Here is a 12,985-nt window from a genome sequence, read left to right as displayed (position 1 = left end):
GGGTATTGGCTCCAGCACCAACACAGACACCAATTAGGTGGAAAAGGGGTTTATGCAAAATTTTTCTGACCTCTCAATGAAGTTGTTGAAGAGAATGCGGTGAGAGTAACCCTGTCTGCGGATCTTGGCCGTCTCTAGAACTCCAGTGTAGCGTAGTTGGATCAGAACCTTCTCCCTGTCAAACTTGTGGGCTTGACGATCATTATTGGGTTTTATGCAACGGACAAAGTGAGGCTGGCCTGCCACCATCTTTGATAACAGGTCCATTAGAGAATACTGCAAAGTACAGTGCAAAAAAAGAAGAAGCAAGATTGTGGACACGAGTGGGACAATTTTATTGGTTCTTATCATTATTAGGTCTTCAAAAGTCTTACTCTGAAGTAAGAGGCAACAGTTTGAGTCTTCATGTTGGTGGTCTCTCTGGGGTGATGTGTGCTTTCCCCTGTGCTCTCCGCCTGTACAAACACAAATTATTCAGCACGCTGATCATGAAAATCTACAAAAGGGATAATGGGACTCTTTATAAACATAAAAAGGGTCTTTTTATGAACATAAATCTGTGTTTATAATAAATTTATGCATGTTGCCTCTTGGAGACAAGTCATACAACAAATCACCATTTGCACAGTGGCAACGGGCAAGGCAAGGATTGATTTGTCATGGTTGGGAGTTAATTTCCGAGAGGAAGACTGAAAAAGAAATGCATAAAGATTGTGATAAGACAGTCTGATTTGAATCCAGGAAAATATATCAAACTGTTCGTTAAAAATAGTAAAAAGAATAATAATATACATGAAATTAACGACATGATTCATTTGCAAAGCAATCTAACAAGCATTAATTTAGGTGTAACTTATGCTAATCATCAATAAGACCAAATTTCCAAATGACGGCCATTCATTTTTCACCAGGCTATATTATCAAGGTGTGTTCGATATTGAACACAAAGCAAAATCACACACTGACACAGGTGCTTTTATTTTACGTGGGCTAAAATGGATGGAATCTTTCATGTGACATTTTCTAAAGACAGCATGCTTAAATATGCAAATGAATGGTAATGTATGCAGGTCTTCATCAAAGACATCATTTCAATATGTTTAAAACCCTCATTCATTTCAGAGTGCAACCTGAATGAGAGCTCTAAGTAGCTCAAATGTTCTCTTAATAATTCTCTAAGGAATAATTAACTTAATGCTAAAAAATACAACTTGGAACACAAGTAGATGTTTTTAACAAACACACAACTGCACACAATTCTCCTTATTCCACAGGGACACTCAATTCTAATGAGAATTATATGAACTAATCAAGCTGCAAATCAGTCACATCTACAAATGCATTAGCTATTAGGGAGCTGGTAGGGTAATGTGACATGAGAAGATACTCTTTCATTCTCACAGACATGGCATTTTCAAGAAATGGTGTCTCCATAACTACTGTCGCAATTAATAGACTTTTGGTGCATTATTTGATGGAGCTGACTGTTAGTATATAATACAAAATAACTTTAAAATTAAACTGAATTTTACTTGTTAAATGTTTGCTTCTCATAAAAGTCAACGTGCATGACCCTATTCACCATCATGGGTATTTTGACATTTCCACTTTACATTTCTTTTTAAACATCATGTTTTATTGGACCCCATGATGAGTTTCTCTTTAAATTTGTATCAGTATTTCATTGTTTACACTTACATTGGCCCCATCAAGCTCAGCATTTCAATATCTTTATTCAAAAACTTTACTTAGTATATGTATTCTTGGTAGTTAATAATGAGAATAATCACTGTAAATCATGTGATGTAGTGCAAATGTATGATATTTGCTAGTTAAGGCTATCATTTTTGTATATTTTAGCAATGCATTTTATTCAACCCTTGAACATTTTAAATGTTACTGAGCTAAAAGATAAATGCTTTTTCAAATTAAACAATACAAAAGCACCATTTCCTGAGAAAGACCCACATGTACACAAACAGACACCCCAAAACATTGAGCACGGCGTCGGCTGGCAAAAGGAGCATATCCTTTAAGAACACTTCTCTAATGTACAGCACAAACACTACGGGATCATTACCTCACCGACTGATACAGTACTGAACAACATAAGACCCTCCAACTTTAGACAGAGGACATTATAGAAAGGAGGAGGGGAAATTTCATTGATGGAAAAGTAGAAGAGATGGAGAGACAAAATAGAGTGGGAAAGAAAATTAGTAAAGTGAAAGCACTGGAGCTCCTTTCAGATACAAACATCACAAACCATGATCATATTACTTATGAATGTCCACATTTACATATCAATACCTATTCATGTTTCATTGTTGCTCATTTCACTTCCAAAAAACTAGCCAATCAAAACAGCAGTCATTTCCATATGGAAGTCTTAAAGGCACAGTGGCAATAACAGAACAGAGAGGAAAAGAGGGCAAAACCAGGTACCTTGGCAAAGTTAATGTTGCGCTGTGATTGTTGCGTTCCCATACGAGCAGAGCCCGCCGCCTTGCCTTTAGTGTGAGCCAGGTTACCTGCACAAAGAGAAGGGTCAGGGGAAATATCTACTCTCACTGCGATAACCACACACATTCGAAATCTGCTGTTGATCTAATTAGATAAGTCACATGTTGTTCAAAGATAATCTACCATTTATTTCAAGGTTAACCATTTCAAGGGCACAGAGATATATGGTCTTTAGAGGTCAGTGCTGTGACAGATAAATAAGCTTCACACTGGTCAAGTAGCTAACAAAAGACTTATGAATGAAGCCTAGTTTCAAAATCCCTGCAGATTTCATGGAAACAATCCCCGGTGAATCTCATTGGATGTAATCGACTGTGTCAGTCAGACGACCTTCATTCATCACGTTAGACCACATGGGAGTGAGCACATTTTCTTTTCTAGAGAGAGAGAGAGCTACATTGGCCTGCATTCGTTCAGACCAATAGATCAACATCCATGCTTAATGTTTCAGACAGGATGGTGTGTGCACTGTCATTTCCAGTCTGTGTGATTGTGGTGTGACCTATAATGCAGTATATCTAATAGAATGTGACTATACTGACCATTAGGCAGCTCATGCAAGCTATGCTAAATCAGGATAGTATTGCTTTCTCTAGTGGATCATGTAAAGGAGCACCGGTTGGAAGAATATTTTGGTTTAAATACTATTTAAGGGCCTGGTTTCACAGACAGTGCTTAGATTAAGCCACAATTAGGCCTTAGTTAAATTAGGACATTTAAGTATAGCTTTTATAAACGTACATCAGAAAAATCTTGAGACAAAACAATGGCACTGACATAAGTGAAGACTTTAGTTAGTAATCTGGGACTAGGTTTAAGCCTTGTCTGTGAAACCGGGCAAAGATCTATTAACAGAATCTGTGTCATGTTGTTAGCAACCATGTCACTCGTCCGTCAGTCTAAAGGACAAATGTGTTTATTATGAAAGACTTTGGGGCATGTTGACTGGAGGATTTACATTGCAAATATGTACACCTTGTTTTTTTTATACTAAAAGCATTAACTTAAATTCTTTCCTACCATAAAAAAAGTGTTATTCAAGCTGTAAAATTTCATTATTTTTATTTGTGGATGAATTTAAGATTTTGTGGCATTTCCTCCATGCAAATGGTTCTTAATAGTTTATTGGAAATTCTGTTTTATTTCTCCTGGATTCTGTGTTTTATGATTTAATATAAATTCTTAATAAAAACTGGAGTCTGATGAAATTAATTATAAAATAATAATAAATAATAAGAATAATCTAATCTTTTAAAATGTTATCAAATGAAAATATAACAAAAGTATTTTTGTCAAATAAGGTGCAACACAAAAACTGTAAACTGTATAAATAAATAATGGGCTAAAATATATTGATTGTATATGATATTCCTTAAAATAATAATAATAATTATCTGTTTATAGTAAAATTAATATAATATAATAATTATTACAACTTTTGAGAAATACATTTTACAATAGATAATAGTAATACATATTTTTGTTTGAATGATTTAATCAATATCAATATCTTCAAGTTAAAGTTTTATTTTGGTTGGTTATAGTGAAGATCTTTGAGTTTCAGTATTTGCATTTTATTATGTATTGCTGCTTTTATCAAATTTGCTGTGAAATACTGAAGATGAAGTTGAAGATGAAGTTTATGTGGAGTGTCTTATATAAATTTGAGACAGTAGATGCCAAAAACACCATAAAATTGAGTAGGAGTAGTGGACAAACCTGCACTGCTCATTCACACAGAGACATGGAACGTGTGAGCTACATATGTAAAAAATTGCTTTAAGAGTTTATTATCATTATCCTGGATTTTTATTTTCTGATAAATATAAATAGATGTATCGCACAACCCTAATCTAGGATTTCATGTGACTAGAGCCTCTGCCCTTGTTTCTTGCTTTTGCCAATAAAAAGCAATCACACTGCAGGACTCAAAAGTCATGGAAACTGGTGGATGTACTCAAAGCAACAAAATGTCCCCTTTTCCTTTGTTCTCTGGCAGCACAATGGAAAACCGAGTCCTTGAACCAGGCAATTACGCAATGATAGGACTGACTGACACATTAATAGAGGTCACTGTTTAGAAAATCTATCTCTCTCTCACACACACACACACACACACACACACACACACACACACACACACACACACACACACACACACACACACACACACACACACACACACACACACACACACACACACACACACACACACACACACACACACACACACACACACACACACACACACACACATTTTATTTTGTACAAACTGTATATTCTATCCCCTTACACTAACCCCACCTCTAAACCTACCCATCACAGAAAACTTTCTGCATTTTTACATTTTCAAAAAACATCACTTAATATGATTAAGAAGCTGTTTTTCTCATGGGGACAAAAAAAAGTCCCTACAAGGACAAGGAAGTTGTATATTGGTGCGCACACACACACACCTAAACCTTTATAAGTGTATATCTGGATGAATGTGTGTGGATTTGTGGGCTCCCAAGCAACATAAAAGTATAATATCTGTATACAAAAGGACAGAATGATGAACCGAAGGCTTTAAATGTTTCTACAGAGTAAAAAGTCAAAGCAAACCTGTTTTAGTGAGCGGGTGAGTAACCAGTTTACGGATCAGTTCATTTTCTGACGACCTCAGCAGAAGAACAATATCAGCAGGAAGAGCATCTCTGTTCTTAGCCAGGAAGCCGCTGGCATTATAGATCACCTAATCACATGAGAAACAAGATGCATTTACATCCAACAGGCTATTATCTTCACTTCAAGAGCTGAAAATTAGAATCCTCTCATCGTTCACGCACCCACACATACATAAAAGAAGATATTTTAAGAAACGTACAATAAAAGTCAAAGGTTTTGTTACCAAAATACTTTAAATATTTCTTCTTTTATGTTGCACAGAAGAAAGCCATACAGTTTTGCAATGGCATGAGTAAATAATGACAGAATTACATTTTTTGGGTCAACTATACCTTCAATTATCCTTAATATCTGTTTCTGTATTTAGTATGTCTAAAACAAGCTTAAATAAATATTGATAAAATATCAAATATTTCTACCTTGCCCGCGTAGTGATGGATTCCAAAGCCCAGATCAACTCTCTTTGGTCTCCAGAAGTTTTTAGATTTTAAGTTGTCATCAAATTTCTCTGATTAAACAAAAGATGTGTTCATTACAATTAATTAATTCACTCATCCATCCATTCACTAATTCATTTGTTCAATAGCTCATTCATTTATTTATTCATTTAACTGTTCATTGATCCACTCATTCAAGTCAGTTCATTCATTCACTCACTCGTTCAAACATTTGCTCATTCACCGATCTGAACCATACACTCATTCAATAATTCATTCATGAAATAATGACATACTCATCCATCAGTTTCATTCAGTATAAAGGAATAATGCTAGCTCATGGAAAACCAGCTAGGCATCTAGTCTTGGGATATTGAATTATTAATCTGTCAGTAAAAGACTCCATTGAGAGAGTCCTCAGGAGAAAGCAGATGAGAACTTAGCATGCAAGTAAATGATTGATGACTGTCTCTCCCTTGTTCTTGTGGGTCTGACCATACGTCTGAGTGTGTGTGTGTGTGTGTGAGCATTACATTTACATTTATTCATTTAGCAGACGCTTTTATCCAAAGCGACTTACAAATGAGAAACAATAGAAGCAATTAAACTAGCAGTAGGACAACAGTATGTAAGTGCTATAACCCTTCACAGTACAAATCAAAAGGTTTTTTTTTTAATTTTTTTTTAATTTTTTTGTAGAATAGAAAAGAAAGTGTTAGTGTTAGTAGTACTGGATCAAGTGCTCAAGTGCTGCCGAAAAAGATACGTCTTCAGCAGTTTCTTAAAGATGGCTACAGACTCAGCAGCTCTGGCTGAGTTAGGCAGATCATTCCACCAGCAGGGAACAGTCATGGTGAAGGTCCGAGAGAGAGATTTCGTGCCTCTTTGAGATGGCACCACCAGACGCCGCTCACTTGCAGAGCGTAAGTTTCTGGACGGCACATAAGTCTGAATTAATGAGTTCAGGTACAGGGGAGCAGTGCCAGTGGTTGTTCTGTAGGCAAACGTCAGTGACTTGAATTTGATGCGAGCGGCAACCGGCAACCAGTGCAATTTCGTGAGGAGAGGAGTGACGTGAGCAAGAGTGTAAGTGTCTCTCTGGTCATAAACCATCAGGTGAACACAGCTAAAGATTAAGGGCCCTATCATACACTCGGTCCAATGCGTTGCCAGATGCGACAAGTGTTTTTTTGCTTTATTCAGCTCATATCATTTTCACATACTTTGCCATGTTGTTTAAATATCAAATGCATTTGCGCCCATTTATGCGCCCATGGGCGTGCTGGTCTAAAAAACGAGGTGTGTTCAGGCGCATTGTTGGCGCGTTGCTATTTTGAGGCAACTGAAATAGACTGGCTATTTTGAAACTATTAAATAAACTCTTTTTTTGCTATTTAAAGAGCGCGTTAGTAATATGAGCATTTATGCGGGTCCACAACACACGTACACTCTGCTTATTACACACAAAGGGACACGCAGCAGCACACAAACATGCCAAATATTAAAAATAAAAGGATTACAATGTAAAAGATTAATATTGTGTATATAAAGATATGGTGGAATCCGGCTTGTCCCGTAGATGGTCTGCTTGCACGCTTTAACCTCGCGCACGAGCAGATCCGTTTGCGCTCAGGAGAAGCGTTCAGTCTTTCCGCTTGCAAATTCCGCCATGTAAATAGCGAATCCGCCATGCCGCGAGCGCATTTGGCTTTTAAAGGGAATGGGAGATGAAACTCTGATTGTTTTTTTTGCATGTTACGCCCAAAACACACACATTACTCATAAGAGAATAGGGACAAACCTTAAGGACCATGCGCTGAGTGCGCAGACCATTTTTCCTGTTGTTAAACTAGCAAAAGTGGATTCGGACATGCTCCAAGTGCACGTGTGCCGTGCGCTTTAGAACACGCGTTCAGAGTGTTAAAATAGGCTCATAAGCTCTGATGTTTTAGAGAGGGGAACTTGCCGACGAGGGTCTGGTCGGTTGCCTGAGGAAAGCGACTCTCCTCATCCAGCAGCGATAACATTCCCATGGGCTTCTGAAGGAACAGGTCCAGCAGCGGCCGGTTGTCTTCATATTCGATCACTCGAGCATCCACATCTTCGTTCAGATACTCATCCTGCAGAGGAACCACATGTTTTGATGAACTTTGTGAGGTTACTGGAATCAGATCTTTGAACAGTTTCATTTGAGAAATTTAGAATGAGATATTAGAAGCTGTTTTATTAACTTTCTATCCATTAAAGAATCCTGAAAAAACAGTTATTTATCACGGTTTCCATAAAAATATGAAGCAGCACAACTGTTTTCAACATTGATAATAATAATACATTTTTTGAGCAGCAAATCAGCATATTAGAATGATTTCTGAAGGATCATGTGACACTGAAGACTGGAGTAATGATGCTGAAAATTCAGTTTCGCCATCACAGAAAAAATTGCATTTATATAATGAAATAAAAAACAAGTTATTTTAAACTGTAATAATATTTCACAATATTACCGTTTTTAGTTTTTATCAAAACATTTTTGTTCTTCTTTCAAAAACATTAAAAAACCTTACCAACCCAGAAAAAAATGTAACCTCAAAGTCCACACACAATTTTATGAAAATTTCTGGTCCAGACCAAAACTGTGTTTTCTTTAATTCCTCACGCCCAAAACTGGATTAAAAACAAATGTAAGTATGATGGGTCACTTTGCATGCCAATTAGATGGTCTCTTTCTGTCTAAGTGTGTGTTTTTGGCCAGAATAAGCTCAAAATCCACAAAATTCGGGTCGTGCGTGACTAATTCTACACAAAATGTCAAAAGAAACTCTTTATTATCAGACAATGCATTTATATTTTGAAATGTCTTGTTTGATTACACTACGTCTCTGAATGTGATGTTTTCTGTGACCTTTATGCATGATGCACGCTGTTGTTTTGCACCTGAATTTCTCCTTGGGGAAATAATTTCTGTTCATCTATCCTCAAATATTTGTAAGCTCTCAACAACACTGTTGAACTCTGCTGGCTGACGCCTGGAGCTCTGTAACCTCCTAAAGGCAATTCATACTGCTATACGATGACTTCCTGTGAGCAAAACACTCAACCCGAAAAGCAAATGACCTGTCTGTCTTGTCTCTAGACTGCCATGTTGATAAATTACAATACACACATGGACCAAAATTGTTCACTGGCGAAATGCATCAACACACATACAGAAGCTTGTCCAAGAAATCTAATCTCTGGTGTAGATTAGAGCTTCTAGCCGTGGGTAAAGTCATCCAGCGAATGGGGAACAACCTCATTTTTTTGGGACAGTAAGACTGCTGCTGACATACAAGCCTCAGGGATGCAAAAACAACAGCTATTCAAAGCAACACGGGCACCACAAGAATAACAGAAAACATGATCTCAAGTGTTTGGCTATATACTCCTGAGCGCTCGGAGTAAAAATACAAATATGGAGAACACACATCAACAAATAGGATAGATTTTACAGGTGAAGCTCACAAAGCCTTTTTTGGTTCACATATTCATAATTTAATGAAAAACAAATTAAATTTAGTTTATTTATAGACACTAGTAGTGTCATGCTGGGGTTAAAAAAAAAAAAAAAAACCTGGATCTGTTAGCAAGAATGAAATAATGAAAACAAACTCAAACTTATACTTTTCAGGTTCTCGGGAAACAAAAACAATGATTGTAACGATGATCTGACATCTAATGACAAACAGGGCTATAAATACACAAGCAAACTAAACAAAGGAAACGAGACACAGGTGCAGGGAATGAATCAAACAATAAATCACCATAGTAACACAAGCAAACATAGGACACAGAATGGGAAAACAGAGCAAAAACCAAATCGAAGTCAAACTAAAACAGACTCAAATTCAGATCACCTGTAACAAGTAGCTTGTTTTACTGCTTTTGATTAAATCTGATGAAAACAAATTCAAGGTTTTACCGTGTACATTAAAGATGATCTAAAAGCACATTTCCCCCAAAAAATCTCATTAGTATAATTTAAATTATCATTCCCATTTTTGAAATGTGTTAACTATTTACAAGTATTTCTATTTTTGTAGTGGTATGTTTTACTGCCTTTGATACTGATTTAAAAATAATAATAATTGTATTATAGTATGTTTTACTTAATACATAAAATAATACTGTATTACAGTAATACGAATCTTTGAGAATATAGAATAATTATCACTGAGAAAAAATTTATAATAATTTAATAATACATTCTTCACAAAGTAAAATACATATTGCAGGAAATAATAATAAAAACAAGTATTTTTTTATTTTTGTAGTGGAATGTTTTATTCTGATTTAAATAAATAAATAAATGTTGTTATTGTATATGACCTGTATATGTTTTTTTGTGTGAGATTTACTCACACAACATAACAAGAGATATAAATACCAATGAATTATGCATAAACCACATAAAAGTGGACTTCAGACTCACACATTGCATTTTCTGTCTGCTTATAGAAACACCAGCAAAGTCAGCAGCTCCTGACGTAACCCTTGTTTCGGATGATTTATGAAGCCACTAATGTGGGTTAGTCTCAAACGTTTAGAGGCACCAAATCACTTTCCCCCCAAGGCTACAGTCAGTCCAGTCAGTCTGGGGAATTGCCACGCTTGTCTGCGTAAAAAGAAAACGGAATATTCTGCTCCCCTTCCCTCCCTCTCTCGCACAGCACTGTGAAACCATAAATGATGAGGTGTTACCACCATTTAGATGGAAATAAGGTTATGCTGAGATAGAGAAATAAAAATGCTCCCAAAAGGCATAGAAAAGCTCTCAAACTATTCAGGATTGGATGAGATGACTTTATCAGAGTCGGGATGTACCTGCTCCCAGGCGAAGATGTGCTGGTTGAAGTAGAACTGGATCTGCTCATTGGCGATGTTGATGCAGAGCTGCTCAAAAGAGTTCCTCTTAAAGTTTTCAAAGCCGAAGATGTCCAAGATGCCGATGTTCAGACCCTTGTCTTCCTCTCTGGAGAGAAATCCAAGGATAGAATTAGAACATTTGTACATAGAATTTTAAAAATGCTAACATATAAAGAGTTGTCATTATTTCTTTCCAGACTGTTTATTTACACCAAGTACAAATAGCCTGCCTTGTTAGCATTATCTATTGCTATTTGCACTTGATGCAAAATGTTCATATTGAGATCTCAGACTTTTGATCCAAGCACAGTTTGAGAACACACTCTTTCTCTCACCCTGACTGGTTGTCCGGTTTCAGGAGAGAGTTGATGCGGTTGACAATCCAGCCGAACAGGCGTCCATAGAGAGCTTTGCCCATGGCGTCCCGCACCTCAGCGGCCTTCTCCACTGTGTTTGACCTGACGATGGTTTCGCCCCGTGTGACCACGCAGTGAGACGTCAGTGCTTCCTGTAGCTCATCTGCACGGATACACAGCAGCGACGCAGCTGCACAAACACATGCAAACATTACGACAATCTGCTTTTATTTTGTATATTGGAGCTGCATGCTACTTCTACTGAATGCAAAAAGTTTGTACTGCATTGGGGATTTTAAAGTACATGATCTCAGTACATGTGACAAGCCAGTACAACAGTTTAGGGGCATGCTACCATCTCATGAACTTGCGGAAAAATTGTATATCACAAAGCAGGGTTACAATATAGTTAAAACTAAAACCATAAAAAAGTCAAATTTTCATTTAGTTTAACTTCATGCACTAAAATAACTAAAACTGTAACAAAAATGTATAAAAAAATATATACAGACATATATATAAAAAAAAGATTAATAAAAATGACAAAAACACACAAGAAACGTAATAAAGTTTACTAAATTACTAAAATTTTAAAAAGAAAACAGAAAAGTTTAAATTATATTAAAAACAGCTAAAATACTAATAAAAACTATAATAGTGTTTTGATTAACTAATTTATTTAACATTCTGTTAGCTTTAAAATCTAGACAAATTCGTTAAAATGATCTTACAATTTATTTGAAAACCTATTTTCTAGGCTAATATAGGAAATTAATTTCCTGGCAGTATGATTAGGGCAGTGTAATTTTAGTATTATTTACAGTATTTATTAATATTTTGAATTAGATTTTACTTTTATATTTTTTATTGAAGTTTTTTTGTTATGTGCTTTTGTCATTTTTACTAGTTTTTTTTATATTTTGTATAGCTTGAATTTATTTATTTATTTTTAATCAGTTTTAGTCATTTTAGTACTTCAAAATCAATTTATTTATTTCAGGTAGTTGCCAAGTTTAGATTTAAGATTGCATCTAATATTTATTTTTTATTTATATTTCAATGACCAAATTCTTTTTATAGATTTAGTTTTAGTTAAAACTTGATTTGGGACACACTAATCCTACACAGATATGCCATATGACTGGAGCTGCATCCAAATTTACATACTTATAATAATCATTAATGGTATACTTTTAGGTTCAAATATATAAAACTGCTGTCTCCTTACCATATTTATTTTTTCTGCAACAAAAATGGCGAATCATCACAAGGGCGAGTCACTGTAGCGCAAGGGTTTGTGGGTCAAATTATCCTAGACACTTTATGAAATTAACCCAGTAAGATTTGAAATGCACTACCCCTACATACTATTTACTACCCATGATGAATGTGTACAAAAACTAGTCTAATGTGGTTTGCTGGTTTAAGTTGGATAAGCTGGTGAAAAGTGCCCTAAACCCTCTAAAACTATTAAGTCAGCTAAGAGCAACAAACCACCTTAGGCTTGTTTATGGAGATTTTTTTCCAGAAGGGATGCAAATAGGGATTTACCCAAGGTTTTTTATGTCTCTTCAGAATTACATAAACACACAACACCCATGACTGATTATATAACTGTGCTCAGGCTCAGATCAAGAGGTTGTGTTGTACAGAAGGAAAGGTCAGCCTTGAAAAACAGGAATGCATGTTAATTCTTACCACTCTCTAGCACTGCCATGTTGGAAATGTTGCTTTTGTCCGTCTGATGTTCAGAAGCCACTGATGTGAACTCGACATCACCTGCATTTAGGATCCCAGCTAAGACGCTGTAAACGCTCCCGAGCTCCTGATGAAATTATGACATACAAATGCACCACCGTTGGTCATATTAATGGATAAATAATATGTATTAAATTATAAGTACCACAGAAGATATGTCATACATAACATGATTTATTACTAATAACATCAGCGTTTAAGCATCCCGGCCCAAAGGTATAAATATGCTGCATATTTCTGCAAATGTAGCATAGCAGATAATATCAAGTGGCCATGTCTGTTTATTTGATTATGTGGATTCCCTTAAGAATACCATGTTCAGTAATGTCACAGCAGTCACAG

At 35.9% G+C, this 12,985-nt stretch overlaps 1 protein-coding gene across 5 annotated transcripts in view; it reads right to left on the bottom strand.

Annotated features, from left to right (window-relative positions):
* The window catches only part of myo3a (myosin IIIA), a 114,409-nt gene that overhangs the window by 16,281 nt on the left and 85,143 nt on the right, over positions 1–12,985 (bottom strand). For 3 of the 5 annotated variants that reach the window (XM_079601218.1, XM_079601219.1, XM_079601220.1), the window contains 11 exons: positions 12,584–12,710; positions 10,865–11,075; positions 10,488–10,635; positions 7,594–7,747; positions 5,610–5,698; positions 5,128–5,257; positions 2,446–2,531; positions 2,081–2,122; positions 618–689; positions 375–455; positions 71–276 (listed from right to left, as the gene is read on the bottom strand). In XM_079601218.1, the coding sequence (XP_079457344.1) occupies positions 71–276; positions 375–455; positions 618–689; positions 2,081–2,122; positions 2,446–2,531; positions 5,128–5,257; positions 5,610–5,698; positions 7,594–7,747; positions 10,488–10,635; positions 10,865–11,075; positions 12,584–12,710 (1,346 nt within the window). The remainder of the gene's footprint in view (positions 1–70; positions 277–374; positions 456–617; positions 690–2,080; positions 2,123–2,445; positions 2,532–5,127; positions 5,258–5,609; positions 5,699–7,593; positions 7,748–10,487; positions 10,636–10,864; positions 11,076–12,583; positions 12,711–12,985) is intronic. The other 2 variants (XM_079601221.1, XM_079601222.1) reach the window with 1 other exon arrangement.

This window comes from Phoxinus phoxinus (genome assembly GCF_949152265.1).
Source record: "Phoxinus phoxinus genome assembly, chromosome: 24".
NCBI classification, from domain to species: Eukaryota; Metazoa; Chordata; class Actinopteri; order Cypriniformes; family Leuciscidae; genus Phoxinus; species Phoxinus phoxinus.
This window is presented reverse-complemented; position numbering and strand designations above follow the sequence as displayed.